At 30.3% G+C, this 20,141-nt stretch overlaps 1 protein-coding gene across 1 annotated transcript; it reads right to left on the reverse strand.

The window, feature by feature from the left end:
- Nucleotides 1–1,179: 1,179 nt before the first annotated feature.
- LOC137811486 (long chain acyl-CoA synthetase 4-like) lies at nucleotides 1,180–10,908 on the reverse strand. Its single transcript, XM_068613268.1, has 19 exons — nucleotides 10,112–10,908; nucleotides 9,337–9,400; nucleotides 9,133–9,222; nucleotides 7,763–7,819; nucleotides 7,325–7,373; nucleotides 6,731–6,807; nucleotides 6,565–6,604; nucleotides 6,386–6,480; nucleotides 5,837–6,004; nucleotides 5,602–5,712; nucleotides 5,416–5,503; nucleotides 5,129–5,195; nucleotides 4,786–4,861; nucleotides 4,583–4,700; nucleotides 3,732–3,977; nucleotides 3,493–3,632; nucleotides 2,687–2,869; nucleotides 2,242–2,361; nucleotides 1,180–1,450 (listed from the first exon to the last, which is right to left on the reverse strand). The coding sequence occupies exons 1-19, from the start codon at nucleotides 10,261–10,263 to the stop codon at nucleotides 1,415–1,417; spliced, it is 1,977 nt and encodes a 658-aa protein (XP_068469369.1). The 5' UTR covers nucleotides 10,264–10,908; the 3' UTR covers nucleotides 1,180–1,414.
- Between the last annotated feature and the right edge of the window lie 9,233 nt (nucleotides 10,909–20,141).

The raw sequence follows: 20,141 nt of genomic DNA on the forward strand, positions 1-20,141 counted from the left end.
CTTCTACGAGGAAACTACGGGTTTTGTATATGAGTCATTTTAGCATGACACGGATCAGGTCGCTCGCCAAAACTGAACACATCACAGAAAATTAAACCTGGTGCCTACACGTGTGCTTCAAAGTTGGATTATACAAGTAAAACGTGGACGGGTACGATTTCTTATGTGATCGACTCACCGTTACAAACCTTCAAGTGATAAAGTTTGTTAACATATAATTATTAGTTTTTTTATGGCTTAGCTTAAGCTTATTTGTTTATTTATTAAATATTTGTCCTTTAAACTTTAATAGATGTACAATTTTTCAAGAACTTAATATTAAAGAGTTTCCATAATTATACGTTAATTTTTTTTATGAATACTTGTATAAAAAATATCCGACACCTGAGTCGCTTTAAAATATATTATTTTTGGGGATTAGCTAGTTCATTGAACCAGCGGATGATAAGAATCATGTATGGGAATTTGGGACAAAAAGGAAATATAGATTAATTGCATAAAGACTTATAAACTGAATAGTGGAGGGAGGGGGAGAGGGTGTACTGTAGACAAAAGAAAAAGAAAAATATGGGCGCAGTAGACAGAAAGATGGTTTGTCTGTCTGGTTTAAGGGATGTGAATGTGATCCAAAAACTGGGAACTGCTTTGGAAAAAGATAAATAAAAAGATGGAGATTGAAGTTAGCATGACCGCAACGTGGCTGTTTAATCAGGTGCCACTTATTCATAGCTACAGTTTCATGGGCCTGTAAGAACCAAATCTCCAAAGTCTCGTTAGTTTCTCCAGAAGCTTCATATCTCATTTTGAGACGTTTGGTTTAGGAATTATATTACATTTTCCGAAATCAGTCATATTTTTATGACAGGAATGTTATTGTTTAATATATTGATAAAATGTTAAATTATTTATTTTATAAGATTTAATTAAGAACTAGTTAAATGTCATTCTCTCGACATATGGAGGAAGTACAGTTGCAAACAGTATTTTCCTATAAAAGAAAGTGCTGCAAAGTAAGTAATAGTCAAATCGAGCCAATAATTTGTATAAAATAGTTAAATATTTCGTGTCCAGTTGAACAAAAGCTACGCATAGCATATTATCAGCATTTGTAAATGAATCATCGTATATGTAAAGGAATAAATACATATGACTGTAAAATGAATATAGGAAAGGAAACAGTAGTGTTAACGTATCATGGTTCATATGTAAAAGGATCCATGGACACCCAAAAAAATGAAACAAGAGAGATGAATGGGTATAAAGAAATTATAACAAAGACATTTATACTGTTGAGGTATCCGTATATTAATCGTATATACAGTCACCTAAGGGAAAACAATAGATGGAAGAGAATAAGTTGCAGAAAATAAATAGTTTCGGTGACATTAACTCCCAAAGCACGTAGAGGCACGGTTTACTTTCCACTTTTGTACATGTTGTCAATAACATTCTGCATACAAAATAAAAATGCCGCAGTCAGTACTTTTATCACCCTCCCCCATTCCATCCCTGTCCCAAAATTAAATTGAAGAGCCTTATGAAGGTAAAATGTTTTGACTCTGAAACCCAAAGATTATTAGAAGGTGAGCTATAAAACTACATTTGAATGAACAGCGGTAACACAAATTCACGCTGACAACTAACTATAGGCTAAGCACTCAATTTAAATGACCTATTCAGCTATTTAAACAGACGCACAACACATTCAAAATTCCGTAGGATTCAGTTACGGTATGCTGTGTCAGATTTCACATCTGCTTCTGCATAACAACTATGAGCAAACATCTGAGTAGAAGCATTGTGAGTGTGGACATAAATTGCAAGTTAGATGAGAATATCTTAACTTCTAGAACCTGCATGTGTCATACCTTAAGTGGTTTCTCATAAATTGTGTGCATAAGATATTATTTAAGATTTTTAAATTATGACATTTAAGCATTAGTAGATAGGCTGAAGTAACATCCATCCCGACGCAGATAAACCAAAGTTTCCATTGCCAGGTTAAAAAATACTAAACAACCAAAATACCATATTGCTTTGATCACACTGACTAATAGCCCTTGCACTCAACAAAATAGGAATTCACTGAGATTTCTCAACCTTTTTTATCTGTTGTTCGGTTATGAGTAAGAAAGGAAGAGGAGGGGGGATAACCTTCAATTTATGAAGGCTGTTCCACTTTAAGACCAATTATATTCAATATGAAGTGAAATTAAATCCCGAGAATTTGAGAACTTGTACCTGATAAAATTTGAGCAACTGTGGCCTCTTCTTCTTATATGTGGGAGTGATAAGGTCACGTTCCATGTCAAATGGAATCGGGTCAAGATGAACTCCTTTTATAAACTCGAAACCTTTCAACTGCCAAATACATATTTCACCATCCAACAAAACTTCAGGACATGTACTTGTAAAAACATGTTTACACGTAAGACAAGATCATTTAAAACAAGTGCAAGACCAAACAAAATATTTCATGTTAAATATTATTAGTAAATAATTTATTACTACCCAAAAATAGTTATTTTCTTATATTTGAAAAGTATATCGCGTATGTGAATTTTAAAGAATCTCGACAGTTTAAAAAACAATTTTAGATTAATGTGAAATTTTACCATACACACAAATACTCCCAATATAACAATTTAGATGATGATAAGAAAAGTGAACTAGATAAAAAAAATACCTTCTTTGCCTTTCCAATCTTTGAGAGCTCTTCAAGTATGTAACTTTTTGCTCTAGCGTCTTCACAAAGAGAATTGAAGTCCATAGATATACCATTTTCTTGTGCCCATTGTTCAAGTGCTTCCTTTCTGGGATTAATAACAGCAACAAGGAAGGCCTCGAAACTGTTTCCATAAACCCATATCTGAAATAGAGGAGAAAAAGTTTTATATCTTCACGGAATAGAACATTTTCAGCTATTCAATGAAGCTAATTTAGAACCTTCTTTCTTTTTTGCACTGGACTAAACCTTTTGACATCATTATTCATTTATATGTCCGGATGTTAGACAAAATAGTAGTAAAGATACATGCCCCAGGAGCTGTCTTACATTGAACAAATTATCATACTGAACTACAGAATGTGGACACAAATATAGATCAACATGCACCAATACCAGGGAACATGGGACTATGGTAAACATACAAGGGTACTTGCTGATGTGAAAATTTGTTTATTTAGTGTTAAAAAAAATCTAACAGGAAGCTAATGCAATTTGAATGTGTTTAGCTATGAAAGAAAAATATCCAAGCCTGTTTCGTTTGAAAGTCATGATAAAAAATATCAAACTGAACCAGGGGGTTAGTTGGCCACGATTGTTCCCAAAGTTTTGTAATTCTATCATCAACCACCGAGGTAATCAGCTCTAGTAGTATATGAGTAACATTTGTTAATCTTCTACATATTTTTCAACTGGATATCAGCAATAAGTGCACAAAAAATTATGACAGCAAAACCATTGGAAGGAATAGGGTTCTCAGGACTTACAGATTCAATAGATGAAACTTGACCATAAATGTTCTCCAGGTTTTCGACAGCAACATATTCTCCTTGTGAAAGTTTAAATATATTCTTTTTCCTATCAATAATTTTCATGCTTCCATTAGGTTGCCACTCTCCAATATCCCCTGTTGAATTTATCATTTGTGAATAAAAGAAAAACTATAACCTAGCTAATATAAGAAAGTCTCTATAAACCTCAATTTTGAAAAACACAATAAAATAACCTGTATGGAACCATTCATCGATCAGAACCTCTTTGGTGAGGTCTTCACGTTTGTAGTACCCTGAAAACAAGGTTTTACCCTTTACACAAATTTCTCCTCTTGGTGTGCTTGCTAGGGCATCATATCCCATTTCAGGAACAGATTCCAGGCACACATCAACATTTGGTACAGGAGGGCCCACTGTTCCAAGCATTTCCATTTCATTTGGTAATGAGACAAAGGTTCCCGCGCAGGTTTCAGTCAGGCCTGTTCTCATTTTAACAGGAGCACCAAGTAAATAAACTATAGTAGAAAAACATGTTATTGACGTATTAAAAAATGCAACTTTAATATCTATTTGACAAATATAAAATGGCTATAATGTTTTGAATTGAAAGTAGTACAAATTTTTTACGTAATTTATATTCATTTAAACTAAATCTGTCAACATTTTCAAGTTAAATATCAAATGAGCTAAACGGTAAACAAGAAAAATAAGAAACTCTTCGTTTAAAAATATACAGTTAGTTTTAAACCAATTTTGGATTTTCTTTTGAATTCCCTTACTTCGCTATCAAATACCATCTGCTTTCTCAGATTTTACGTGATGACAACAAGGGAACAATTTTAAAACTGGCTCCCTTCTACCTAGTTTTATTTTGAACAGTGACAAACACTCCTTGAAATATTACAAGATATGTAATCCTCGGATAAAAATAAAATACTACTATTTTCTTTGATAAAAAATTAATTTCAGCTAAAAGACCATATGTTGTTTGTGTCACCATCGCATGGAAATCAAATAATAACATTTTTGTGTGAAAAATGATAGCACGGTATAAGTTTGATTTTCATATTTAAAAAGAACATACCGTATCCTTGTAGAACATGACAACAAGCCACCACCCGTAAGTAACCTTCCACATGTGCAGATAAAGGTGCTGCTCCAGACAAAATAAGACGAACTCTACCTCCTAAACCCTGCTTTACCTGATCAGGTAGCAAAAACATGATTAGGAATAAAAATCCTGTCATACAGAGTGGCAGGGGAGTTCAAATTTATAAATTTTACTACCTTCTCAAATACAATTTTATCACAAATAGGGGATGCCTCTCCATGTGTAAACCCTTTCTTCATGTTATTCAGCTTACTGAAATCAAATTTCGGAATTTGAATTATTAGAATATTGCAGAGCTAATTATGAAAAAAATTGAAGTGCCCACTAAGAGGCCACCAGAGATTTAAACACAACACAGTAAAAACTAATATTATTATTATTATCTAATATAGTTTTGTAAGTGAAATCAAACAAGAACAATCTTAGTTCCGTAACAATCATACAGAGAATCCACGACAGTTTTTGCATGTTCATGATTTCACCCAGACTCAAGTAATTATTTACAAAAGCAGCACTTACTATGAATAAGCACAGTTGAATAATGTCTTCTTTAAGAAGCCCCCAGAAGAAATCTTCTGTGTCAAACCTGTGTTCCAGATTGGGGTTAAGAGTCATAAACCAATTTTCTCCATGTTGGGAGGGGTAGGAAGAAAAATGGAAAAGAAAAGCAAGAAAAATTCTACTCCAATAATAAAAAATTGCATAGTAGGTTTCTCTACTGAAATAAAAATTTGACCATCAACGCTATATGATCATGGGAAGATCATCAAACTTGTCAACAATCAACAGAATTTTCAAGAGTTTACCTGAGTACACTCTATCAAGCACACGAGGAACAGCACAGAAAATAGTTGGTTTTAGTTCCCCAATATCTTCAATTAACAATTTGACATCCTACAGTAATTGTGTAAATGATGGTCAAATATTCCAAATCCAGAGTTCAATTATCATATTATCCATTCTGTAATGACAGAAATACTACATATACTCACCCCACGCCAGAAACCTATTGAAGCACCATGCCATATGAATGTTTCCTCAATGACCCTATCAAAGATATGTGCAAGAGGAAGGTATGATATGTATACATCCTTCTCACTCAACTGCAAAGAAGGAAAAAGGAAGGAGACTATGAGTCAAAGAAAGGATCGCTATGTATGCATTCAGTATCCCAAAACGTAAAATGAAATGGATGTATTTCCGAGTATAGCGCAGGAAACAACATACTTGTTCATTGACACTCTCCAACAGTCGCTTTACCCCGGCCAAGAGAGTAATAATACTCTCATTTGATATCAACACTCCCTTGGGGTCACCGGTTGTTCCACTAGTATACATTATGGTACAGATGTCACTCCTTTTCTTAATTGGAAGATCATAATTCTGATTTTGACCCTGTGGCAGATATTAAAAATTGAATTAGGAACGGGAACCACAAAATACAAAAGAGGTGAAAGACATGTTCCTACAGGCATGACTGAAATTATCTAGAAAAATAAATTTGGATGTATATGAAACTACATAAATTGACCTAACCAAATACTCCCCAAGTTTCCTTTTACAATATCATCCTTGTTTTTTCATTTCCATTCCACAAAAAGTAATATTCATTATTTTTTTTCTATAAGTAGTATGCCAATTGCAGGTGGATCAAGCTTGTGATACAATATTTTTCTGTATAGTAATTACAAATGTAATTGTAGAAGGAGTGCTTTCATTTCTATTTTACAACTTTCAGAGAAAAAAGAGTAATAGTATATGAAAACAATAACCCACCACTTGTAAAAATTCATCCCATGAATATATTGCCAACCCAAACTTCTCAACTTCTTGCTTTTGTTCAGGGGTAACCTTACCGAAGCTAACAATTGCTGTAACAAAGATGTAAAAGTTAAATAATTCTTTCTAAAGCATGAGCATTTTAGGAAAGAAAGGAGAGAATCAACAAAACTTACTCTTGAGATGCTTTGTTGCATTTGGAAATGTCTTCAATAGCTAAAATGTTTCAAAAACAAACATATGGGTCAGACTGACTGTTTACTTACATAAGATTGTACAAAACTCTCTAATCTTTCCTAACAACTAAACTAATTTAAAAACAAAGCATTTCAATAGAAGAACCTCGGGTATCTTCTTTTCTTCTACAAATGCAATTGAGACCTCAGCGTGGCATATAATAAACTCTATAGCTCCGGCACCTATTTCATTCCAAGGGGAGTGTCAAAGCAAATGAGAATTACAAGTTTACAAATTGAAAAACAAATAACTCTAAAATGGGATAATGCTTCTGTAAAATAGGATACTGTATTTTTCAAAAGGACTTTGTTCAGATATATTAGGTGAGAATTTCAAAAGGTTACAAATTTGTGAACTTATTTGTTGAGAAAAATGACAAAATATGATAAAATACACAAAAATAGGCACAAAAGGTTGTGATAAATGTTTAAATTTGGAACTTATATAATTTTTCAAGAAGAAGTAATATTGTACATAAGTTTCTCAAAAGTTCATAAATTAGGGAATTTGTTATTGTTGGTAAAAGTTACAGAAAAAATGCTGCATTGCCACCAATGTTGCAACATCAAAGCTTTTGAAATTATTGTTCTTGATAGTAGCAACTCTTTGCACAATAATAGATTACAAAAGCAAATTTTATTTGCATTGAGTATAAGCGTCACCATGGTATAGAAACATGATAATGAAACGGTGACATACCCAGTGTATCATATAAAGGAACACAATAGAGTCCATGAGCATTGCACGCCTGCAAATATTTGCCAATGTGTTAAAAATCATTGAGTGAAAGAAGCTAGTTCAGCAACATTATTGTTAGGTTAGCAGGGATACCCATAACTGACACAATATAAGCATAGAGAAATAAATAAAGAATTGGAACTCTCTGCAGAGAGTAGATATTTAATATAAGAAACGAAGCTTCAATCCAGAAATATCTTATTCTCCTTTAAGCTCAATAAGGACTAAAAAACTCATCACCAAAGAAACAACAAAGTAGACATAGAAATGATAATAAATACTCGGCACAAAATACAAGCAAACATCAACATATGAATACTGCAGAAAACTCCCACATACAGAGTGAGTACTTCCCAGCTAGCAGCAAAATTAAGATGGAAAAATTAAGATAAAATTTACCTCCATGCTCATAATCCATTCTGCAGAATTGGAACCGTAAATACCACATTTTACACCCTGCAAACCAGTAATATATGAATTAAGCTCAAAAGAACAAAATGCTAGAAAGTATCATATGCAATATTATCATATCATATGCAAAAATAAAATTTCAAAACATATAAACACGGATCCAATATGCAAACTTATGTGCAAAAACGAGATCTGTCATATGCTAAGCACTCCAACTCATGAAGCCAAGTTTTCGAATTTACTGAGATACTTCTTAAAGTTTGGGTTTCCACCTAAATGATTCTCAAAAACTAGTCCATAGAATAAGCCAGAGTTACGACTATTTTCATCATATCACTAGACAAAATACGATCTCCAACAAATATTCATAGCATTGATGATTGGACATTTTAGAGCATAAAGTTCACAATAGTGAACATCTGTGAGTGTTTTGATAATCACCAAATAGCAGTCGACCCAATAGACTCAACAGTTTACAATTCGGTTTTGAACTTAACATAGTCGCAAAAGCTAACTCATAAGATGATGGTTGTCATCCAATAAATACCCTATTTCAGTTATATAATAACTAGTCAATATTAGATCTCCGGCCCAATTCAAGCTTATACAAATATCAACATTTTAAAGCACGGTTGTCAAAATTCGAGAATCCTCATAAACTCAGAATTTTTGTACACTCGCAAGAGTTACCTAAGATAAAAATAAGATTAAAAGAATCTATTGATGACTAACATGCGTAACATAATACTTTTAACACAACAATAAATCAATATTTCAACTAAATGATAAAGAAAAGTAGCAAACCACAATAATAAAGTATGATATTATATTAGTGTCAAAACAATAATAAAGTATGATACTGTATTAGTTTTAAATACGATTAAACTTGAATAAATGATCAAATCTAACATAAATTCATAAAAGCATAAGTTCTTGAAGTGAAAACATTCAAAAAAGGAACTAATTTCTTCAAATAGTTTTATCCCTAATAAAATATGGTTAGTGTTGTCAATGAATGACAAAAACTACATTAATTTCATACTCAATTGACTTGAGATTTTAAAGAGTTTGTCTGAGTTTTATCCTTGATAGACGTTTTCTTTACCTCGGATTGTAAACTCTTAAGCGGTTAAGAGTTAACTAGAAAGTCACAACTTTATCATCAAGAACATGCAGCATTTGAAATGTCAAAGGTATGAAACCATGTTAATTGCACATTAGTCTTGTTTGTAAATAATGAACAAGTGAACAATCCAACATGCACTTTGGATCCAAGAATTTGGGATAACGTATAAATACTACAGAAAGAAGTGGGGAACATGCATCATTTTTTGGTAAGAAAGACATGACTGACTTACTTCTCCATAACCACAGAAGCGGATGGAATTCCCAACTTTAATCACCAGGTCATATACTTCTTTGTATGTTAACCACTTGTACTTCCCTGCCTATAGTGTCACGAAAAAGAAATGTGCATTCAAGTCAGTTAAAATCCAAAAATGGTCAACCAATGTCAAAAAAATTTCCAGAACACAGGACTTAATCGGTAGACAAAACTTCACCTTCCCATCCACAATTTCCCGACGACCAAGCATTGGACTAGTTGGATATTTCTGAACAGACATTCTGTAAAAGTACAACACACTCAGAACTGAATTGACTAATATTTTATCAATACAAGCCATAAGTTTGGTTGAACGTAACAGAGATCTGGATCAACACATGTTGTGGACCAAGTCCTAATTCAAGTAAAATTAAACCGAATGTTCAAGTCGTCTCTTGATGAACATGAAAATCTCATCAACATTAATTACCGTATTGAAAAAGAAAAAAAAAATACCGACAATACAGGGCTCTCGTGCACGAAATTAATATTTTCACTGTTCCAATTTCATAGCTACTAAATCAAGTCATTTTAAACCGTATACATAGGTTCTCTCATGCACACGAAAGTCCGACGACATTTAATTCACTGTTGCAAAAAAGTGGAGAAACCGAAATTAATACTTTCACTGCTCCAAATAGATAGCTCCAATCGAAAGTCTTCCTAACTCTGATACCGATCAGAGAGCTCTGCATGGCAAATAGGTATACTAATTCGAGAAAATAAAATAAACTCATCCGATTTGTACGTAATCAGAGGAAATACATCTTTCTGATTGTGATCGTAAGAAGCAACGATCATTGCTTCGAGCACCAAAACGTTTCCAGTAAAGTCTCATACAGCAATTCCAGATCATAAATCCACAAAAATAAGTGAGAGCTTATTGATCTGTCATTTGCATCGTAATTCAAAGAAGAAAACAAAGAGTTGTGAAATTGAAGTGACGAACTCACCGGAAAACATCCCAGCAGCACTCGAGACCTTCGACAGGAGCAGGAAATCCATCCTTGGCGAAGAGGCTACGGTACACAGGTCCTCTCGACGGCCTTCCTTCGGTCGCCTCCTCCGCTTTCTCCACCTCCACGATGTATCTCTTCTCTGCCATCTCTCTTGCAATTCCTCTTTCTGAAGAATCACGGTGAATCGGAAACTGAAGCGTTCGAAATCAGAACGGAAAATGGAGAGAGCAGTAGAGAAGAAAAAATGGAAAGATAATTTGTATGAAAGTTGCGTGAAGTTTGTTTGACTTGGTGGATGAGAAGACTGGTAGTGTGGTAGAAATGGTGGATAGCTCTGTCTTTTCCGTTGGCTAGCGTTATTCTGCTTGCTAATATAGACTTCAGAGAATTAGGTTTGAGGTGGTCAACAATTCCTGAACCAATTTATGCATTAATTGACTTGCCATATTTTTCTTTATCATATGCCTCCCTTCTTTTCCTCTGTTTCAATTTCTGGAAACCGAATTTTCAAATTAATAAAAGTCAAAATTATGGAAAAAAAAATACAATTTTAAATTCATTTTCATAAAAGCAATCTTGCTTTTCTCAACAGTTACCTAATACCTAATATTTATTAAATACTTGTGTTTTAAGCATTAGGTCAAATAAATAACCATTTCAATTAATAATTAATAGAATAAATAATATATTCTCATATACAATTTTAAAAGTTTTATACATTCAAAATTAATAACAGTAACTGAATCGGGTGCTGAAGAGAGTATTTGATTCTGGTGGTGTTGTAACAGTACTATCATCAGTGGTGGTGGAACCAGCGGAATATCATGTTCCGTTAACATTAATGAAACTTTACATTTAAAGTGTTTTTTCCACATCACAAAAAGACTACAATGGTATTTCGTATTATTCAACACGTTAATTAATTCCAAAAATAATTTTTACAGTTACTTTTAAATATTAATTTAGAAATTATTTTGATAGAGTTATTCTTTATTTACATCTATTATCCATCTTCTGATTTTATTAAACTTGTCCTCTTTAACCATTAAATTAAAAAATAAAAATAAAGAAGAAACAACCCAACTTTACTGGTGAAATATACAGTTTATTGATAATTTTTTGACCTACTCATCATAGATTCGAGATGTTAAAAAATTTGACTTAGTCTTTATGAATGACAATTATAAATAAAACACAATCTATTTAATGAAATTTTAATTAATCTTTATTAATAATATAAAATAATAAATAACAATTATATTGTCAATTCAATAATCATAATTTAAGAAATCTATAAATATTTATTAGGAAATACAAATCACTTTCTTAACACTCTTAACTTTCATATTGTTAAACACTTATATCATCTTAATGATATTCCTATTAACTTAAACATCACAAAGTCTTTTACAGATATATTTTTCTCCTTTTTTGATCGGTTAATACTACAAAATCGAACGGCCGAAAGGTTTACGCTGAATGACTTAATTAAATAAAGAGCTTGGTCACACGTGAAACAGGTTGTTATAACTTTCGTTTAATAAGTCATGCACCTTCTCTATAACACTCCCTGAATTTCAAAAGACCACCAAGCACGACCTAGAGACCACTAAGCATGTCTCTATCCATCAGTTGTTTGGCCCACATGGCCAAGGCCCAAGTCAACCTACTAAAAGGACTTCTGAAAGGGGGAAAATGTACGTTTTCATACTATCAGAGAATTCTCACTGGACCACCATCACTGACTTGAGCGTCGAAGTGTAATCGCAGGTACCCCACCGGTCGACCGAGGTACGCAAGAGAAAAGGAGACCTGAAGAACGGGACAACCAAGAGTGAAGTAAGTATTGAGTATCGACGCGAATCAACATTACCTAGCCCCCAATATCCATACAGGTACAGTATTCCTATTAACTTAAACATCATCAGAAAGTCTTTTACATATATATTTTTCTCCTTTTCTGATAAGTTAATACTACAAAACTGGATCCACGTAAAAGTCATCTCTTATCCATCTTCACATAAAAGTCATCTCTTATCCATTTTCTCCAAAGTCTACTAATCCATTATGTATAAGATTAAAAAAAATATGAGAGAATAAATATTATGAGTTAAATACGTTCATTAAAAAATGAGGAAATTGTGTAACTGAATTGAAGGAGGTAACGAAATAAATGAAAGCAGTTATCAGATTGAGATGACATTATATTGTACATCCACACACGCACCCTACATAACTCTAAAGTATCATTTTCATTCATTAAATAAATGTGTGCATAACATCCCACGACAGTGTTATTGGGAAACAATAGCAATCACAAAGTGTTCGGCAACTACCTTATTATTATCATTCTCCTTCCTACAAAAACGGGTTTGATTTGGGCCACATGCATTCATACTTTGATGTTATGTTTTACTTTTTTCCATTTTCTTGTACGAAACTACGGCGCATTCAAATATGCTGCATGATTCAATAAAAAAAATCTTAACCACCGTCATTTTTCTTATTCCACCCGAATAATCCTGTGACGCTCCACTCAACCACTACACTAGCTATTATTAAACGACTTTTTTTAACTCAATTGATTAACCTTGCTTGTATAAAACTAAACCAAAGTATTTTGTTGCATCAGTTTCATAATCTGAACCATTAGAGAATAATTTGGTTCACTTTTTTTTAGTTGTTACGAGAGACAAAACTTAAATACACTTCAATAATTGACACTCTTCACATAGAACACGCAATCACTAGAGAGAGATGTAAATATAGTATATATTTATTTCTTTGTATCTTATATCTTCAGAAAATCAGAATTAATTCTTATTTTTAGTTTAATACAAAATGAACATTACAAAAATAAATAAACAGATAAAATAAAATAAAACAAAATATAATAATGGCATCGATAACTTTTAATATGAAAAAACGTTATTAACTTGATAAATAAAAACTCACGGGACTTAATTCATAAAATGTCTCAAATGAAAATAGAATTAGAATATTTGTTTCTCTCACCCTCTGAGCATAACACTCAATCTCTCGTAACAATAACGAAATGCAATGACTCCATAGTCTTTCACTATGATTTCTAATCTCACACTATGATGAATATCAACTCTCTCTTTTACTCTCTATGTTGCTCTCCTCACTTGCTTGTCTTTCTCTTTCTCACAAGTTTCCTTTATATAGAGAATGAGAGGTAGACTTATGACATAAAGAGATAGTGGATAATTAATGTTTATCACATTTTCAAAAGAGATATAATTTCAAGACTTTTGGAATGACAATTGTCGGACCTAGGACTCCGAACGACCGAAGACATGAATTAATAATATAATGTAATAAATATGTGGCAAGAAAGCAGTTACAACTAGCGTTGAATGAGTCAAGGACACTTCGAAACGTACTTCCATAATATCAGGAAGCCCTTACACACGACCTGATGACCACTACACATGTCTTGGCAAACTGGTTATCTGGCCCACGCGAGTGAAGGTCCAAGTCAACCTATAAAAGAGACTTCTGAAAGGGGAAAATGTTCGCTTTACAAGGCTCTCAGTGAATCGACCTGGCAGTATAACCGAGACTAAATGGTGCATTGCTATGTCTGGATTCAAATTCCTGATTCCCATGAATCTATCCATGAAAGCCCTCAATGATTCTCCGTTTTCTTGTTTGACATTGAGGAGAGACATGGAGGACGTACGATGGGGTATACTTGTAGCATACTGGGTGGTAAACTTTGTTTCCAAAATTTCGAAACTAGTCACAGAATTCGGTGGGAGCTCGGTGAACCATCCCAGAGGCCCTTCCCCTAATGAGGTGGGAAAAACCTTACACCACACTTAACGCTTTGATGTGTGTGATGCGTAAGTGACGCGTGATGCACCAACTGAGTTTGGGGAGTTGGTAGTTTCGTCCCGTCATTGCTCGTGATTAGTCTGTTTTCGTAGGATATAAAAACGTACACTTACCCCCTTCAGAAGTCTCTTTTATATGTTTACTTGGGCCTTCACTTGTGTGGGCCAAATAACCAGTTTGCTGCCAAGGCATGTGTAGTGGTCATCAGATCGTGTGTAGTGACTTCCTAATATTATGAAAGTGTGTTTCAAAGTGTCTTTAACTCATTCAACGTTAGTTGTAACTGATTTCTTGCAACATATTTATTACATTATATTATTAATTCATGTTTTCAATCATCCGGAATCATTAAAATATATTTAATGATTTAATGAATCAGTCAAGATATATATTACAATGATAAAGTTCATAATATAATATAAAAAATAAGAAGGAATCTACTTAAAAAATAATATGACTTCAGTATTGATGATCAAATATATATATTATAAATATTAATTAGGAATTATAATATTTTTGTTGAGCAGATCGTGGAGCATATTCTTCCTTATTTTCATATTATATTATGTTATAACTTTTTAATTTTAATATAATATAATATAATATAATATAAGATAAGATACAGATCTTAAAGAGTATCAGGATTATTTTTTTGTCAACACCTTTCGCCAATATATTTTACACGTTTTCTACTGAAATAAAAATATTGTCAAATCTTATTGGGTTTTCATCAATACATTTATTAATTGTTCTGCTATTTTGAAAATTTAAAATGAAGAATTGTTTACGTTGGCGATTTTGATTTATAAAAACATTGAATACATGAAAAAATATTTTTTCTTTTCATAATGATGTAATTTTAATTCGAATTTTTAAATTGATAAATTTTTTTAATTCTATAATTAAATAAATCATACTGAAATACGATTTAATTTCAAAGAAATTGTCAATCACCTTTATAATTTTGTAAAATATCACACAAATCCTATTTGGCACATTCGAATAAATCAAAATAATTTATACAAAAATGGTATATAAAAAATAAGGTTTTAATTAGAAATAAAATAAATATAATTAAATTAATAATATAATAATATTTTAAATTAAAAAATAAAATAAATATAATTAAAATAATAATTTATTGGTATGTAGAATGTGTAACTGGATGGATATTGGGGACTGAGTAATGTTGATCCACGTCGATACAAGGTGTCTACTTCACTTTTGGTTGTCCTATTATTCAAGTCTCCTTTCTCTTCGCGTGCCTCGGTCGGCCGGCAGGGTACCTGCGATTGCACTCCGACGCTCGAATCAGCGATGGTGCTCAAGTGAGAATTCTCTGATAGTATAAAAACGTACATTTTCCCCCTTTCAGAAGTCCCTTTAGTAGGTTGACTTGGGCCTTGGCCATGTGGACCAAGCAGCTGATGGTTAGAGACATGTTTAGTGGTCTCTGGGTCGTGTCTGGTGGTGTCCTGACAACCAGGAGAGTGATCCAGAGAATGTGTTTAACTTATTCAACGGAAACCATAACTGTTTCATTCCACGTGTACCCACGTTCTTTTATTTAATTAAGTCATTTAATACAAACATTTCGGTCGTCCGGTGCCGACCAGTACATAATGTATGTGTTTTTACTGTTTGACATGTGTCAAAGTATTATCACTCTTCTATTTGTTTGATATTACTCAAAATCTTTTGAGTCTAAAAAAAATATTATATGTTCGAAAGGATTAATGTCAATTTGATGAAACACAAATGATACTAAAAAAATATTTAAGAAACAAAAGATATATCTTTTGCCTAAATCTTTTATGAGTTTGGTGTGAAGTTGATGTTTGCCAAACAACTTTCTCAATTTTCTTCTGTTAGTTTTCCAAGCAGTTTAGCAAAATCACTTAATCAAGTATTTAACGAAATATTTTAAAAAAAATTAAGAAAATTATTATGTTTAAAACACAATTAATAATTAAACATACAAAAAGCAGTTTGTTATTACGATGCATTTCTATTAGATAGATAAAATTTAAGATTTCAAGTTTAAGTTGTAAGCATCATGTAATCATTTTTTTATTGTAAGAATTGTTCTATGATGTAATAATTTACTTTTTATTCTCATAAATCAAACTTTATTTAAAATTATACAACACGTCAACATAATTTAATAAATGATGTAAAAACTTAAAATTATATATTTTAAATAAGATTATAAAAAAATTGTTTTGAAAGTACGAACAACCAAAAAAAAAAATATAAACTATAATACTCTTTAATTAAATAGAAGTTACAATAAAATTTTAAAAGTAATATGATATAATAAATACAAAAAGGATAAATTAAAAATTCTTATAATAAATCTATGATTATTTTTTAAATTTTGTTTCATGTTTGAGGTTTATTTTATACCAAATAAACATATTCGTCGTTCGACTTGAACCCTATTCGAGAACGCAATCAACTTGTTCAATCAATCGATAATTCTTTTAATCTTAAAATATTCATAAAATAATCTTGAAAAAACATGCATTGTGGATAAGATCACATGTAAATGTACTTTATAAATTAAATTATCAAAATAATATAACAATATAGACAAATAAAAATGCACAAATTTAAGTGAAGTTTAACATTATTCATATTCTACTATGAAATATACCATAAATAAATATCGAAAAGTTACACTTAAAAATTAAGTTAAATAACATTGATAGCTTACTTAAATAAAAAAAAAATTATTTAAAAGTAACATCTTTATAAATATATCTTCCTCCATTTAAAATAGGTAACATTGGAGAAAAAACATATGCATTCGAGTGGAAAGAGTATGAAGTACAAAGTTCATTCTTTGGTAACATATTTCATTTCAATCTTCTACTCGTCCTTGGAATGTCTCTATTACCTAACTTTTTTTTTTGGAAAGTTATTATTCATAACTAACTCAATCTTTTACCTTTCAATTGTATTAATTATTGAATTGAGAGTGTAGGAAACATACAAATTTTATATAATTAAAATAGCGTGTAAAGTATTTCATCACTTAATTAATGTTGTTTTAACTTAGAAGACAGTGTGTAACTATAAATGTTTTGCCATGATTTTGGGATCTCACCTAATAGTCACTGGGGCAGGGGAGGGTGTTATGACCTTCAGTTTTTTGCGTGTTGTGCTTAATTTAATATTTTCTTAACAATGTTTTCCTCTATAAAATATAACATTGCATATGTAACATTAGATTGTAAATTTTTCCTTTTAAAAACATTATCAGTAAATATAAAAATATTATAAGAAAATATTAAATAAAAACTAATTTTAGAAACTAAAAATAATTAGTTACTATATTTAATAAATTAGATACATTTTAAAAACTAAAAAAAATGATTTTTAAATTAATTTTTATTATTGTTAAATAGTTTGGAAATCGATATTTAACTCACCACCAAAATTTTTACTACCAAATTTAGAATATAAATAATTGATAGTTAAAACTTTGATACTTAAATACCAATTTAGAAACTATTTAACAATAATAAAAACTAATTTAGAAACTAATTTTTTTTAGTTTCTAAAATATCTCTAATTTAATTAATATACTAACTAATTATTTTTTCCTCTAATGATTTTTTTTTAAAAAAATTACTTCTAAAATAAGTTGATTTATTACTATATTATATATATATATATTACTGCTAAACAACAGTTTTTAAAACGTTGATTTTTTTTATTAAGTAAATGTTATTATTCAAATGTTATATAGAACTTGCAAAATATAAGTAAATGTTATATATAAGATTACATACCTGTAAATATTTAATTTATCTAAAATTGATACATGATTATCTAGATGGTATTATATGATTTAATGTACGTTTACACATTTATTTTCTCACAAAAGTCTATTAAAATACAAATGTGATTTATTAGAGAATAAAACCTGTAAAGTATAAAATAATGGATTAGTTGAACAAAATAAAGTAATAATATTTTTTTCTTTAAAAAAGTAATAATATCAGGTTCATATCTCTCTCGATTTATATACTAGTTAAATCAAGTTTAGATCGTATTTTTTTAGTATATAATATTTAAAAAATAAGTATTAATAAATTTAAAAATTATATTTAATTTAAGATATATTTCACGCTTTTATTAAATCAAAATAAGAGTTACAATAAAAAAATATGTATTACTTACATGTCTACTATTGGTCTTCGGCTTCTTTGATTTATTCATATCATGATTTATATAATAAAAATTCTATAAATTATTATGAAAAATAAATTCAAAATGAAAAATTAAAATTTTAAAAGTAGGTTGAAAAATCAGCGTACTACTATAAATAAATTTTTTTTAAGAATAAATTTTTGAAATATATTAGATATTTACTCTTAAAAAATATTAAATACTTTTAAGGAAATTTTTTAGTTAACATTAAAAAAAGTTAAATATATATATAATTAACAAAACATTATAATAATATAATAATATTTCAAATTAAAGAATAATTAAAATATTAATTTATTAAATGCATGTTTATTATTATGTATGGTGTAAAGATATTACCATTCTATTTTAAAATCCTACTTCTAAAAGAGGAGTGAGATAGTGATACCTAAAACTTACTTAATCTGTTTGGCAGTTATGATAAAGACAACCTCAAAAAGATGAGCAGTTGCGTGACGTACACTGAGAATTTGATTTTTAAGGGCGTCAATTTATTGATTCCAACTGATTTGTTATATTAAGTTAATGCGTGTTTCAACGAGGACATGTTCAGACAAATTTTTATAAATATTTTAAGTGAGCAATAAAATAGTTTTATTAAGTGGAAATGAATTCTAAAATAAAAATGAAAGAAAAGTTATACAAGAAACCTTTTTTAACTTATTTTTTAAAATACTTAATAAAAGATTAGTTCAAACGTGTGGTATGAATTATATTTTCCATATAGTGAATTTTATTTTTTTAATTTAGGGAGATTATTTTAATTTCAAGCAATAAAAGATATATTAAGCAAACCGTTGTCTTGATCCAATTGTTGGACTTGTCAAATTTACGACCACAGAACTTGACTAATTTCTTCCTGCACCCCATCATTCTTCTTCATGTAGGTCATTAAATAGGTGAAATGACGAAAAGGATCCTAAGAGATTTTAAATAAATTCTATCGCAGTAGTACTCCCTCCCTCTCTTGTACATTTTTTTTACACTAATAACACTTCATTCATTAATAACTGTTGAGCAATAGAATGAAACGTAATAAAAATACTGAAATCCAATAGTATAGAAATCCAATACTGAAATTTGGACTGGTTGTTAACAACATTTTACATCCTACCAATGAAGTATTATTAGTTTTATCAGCAACATTGATTCTCAAACTGAACACATCTTTCTATGAAATCATTCCAGACAAGTTAAGTTCAAATTGCCTAATTTTAGATGTTTAATTTATTTTACATCCATCAACTATCTATTTAAGTGAGTCCAATTCATTCAAACTAATCCAACTTTAACTAACATTCTTCTGGTTAAACATGATAAAAACGAGATTGGTTGACGAGTTAGAATTTTGCTAATCTAATCCAGTCCAACTTTTAGTGAATGAGGTATACTCAGTCAGCTTCCTTTAGGTATATAAATTTAAAATTAACAACAACAATAGTAAAAATTATTAAACATGATTAAAGCAACCTGTATTTTCACAATAACAAAGTAAAAAAAATTATAATAACAAGTGTTATACATTAAAAAAATGTGTTATTAATTAATTATTATTATTAAATAATACAATTAAGAGAATAATAGAAAACGAGAAAAAGAATGTTTTTAAACATTTAAATTTATCTTTTCTATTTATACTCTGCATGAGATATTAAAAAAACAGTTAAAAATGATTAAATATAAAAAAAAAATTGATTAAAACTTTTATTGAAGGTTAGTCAATAAAAGTTAGTGATTAAATATAAAATAGTTGACTTCGAAAATTATTTTTAAACAATCATACATTCCAAATCCGAGTTATTAGTATATTTATTGGTAACATTTTTGGCACTATATATATATATATATATATATATATATATATATATATATATAAATTTCTTTTAAACGCAAAGGCTCATAAGATACTTGGTTAAACGTCATAAAAGTACAGAAAATATGCTCC

Source organism: Phaseolus vulgaris, chromosome 2 (genome assembly GCF_000499845.2).
Source record: "Phaseolus vulgaris cultivar G19833 chromosome 2, P. vulgaris v2.0, whole genome shotgun sequence".
Classification (NCBI taxonomy): domain Eukaryota; kingdom Viridiplantae; phylum Streptophyta; class Magnoliopsida; order Fabales; family Fabaceae; genus Phaseolus; species Phaseolus vulgaris.

Excerpts from the sequence above, each read along its gene's own strand:
- LOC137811486 (XM_068613268.1), bottom strand. The coding sequence starts at position 10,263 with ATGGCAGAGAAGAGATACATCGTGGAGGTGGAGAAAGCGGAGGAGGCG. Across the intron at positions 6,481-6,564 it reads TGCAACAAAGCATCTCAAGA|CAATTGTTAGCTTCGGTAAG; the intron begins GTAAGTTTTGTT and ends TCTTTGTTACAG. Across the intron at positions 4,862-5,128 it reads TTCAACTGTGCTTATTCATA|TAAGCTGAATAACATGAAGA; the intron begins GTAAGTGCTGCT and ends ATTTGATTTCAG.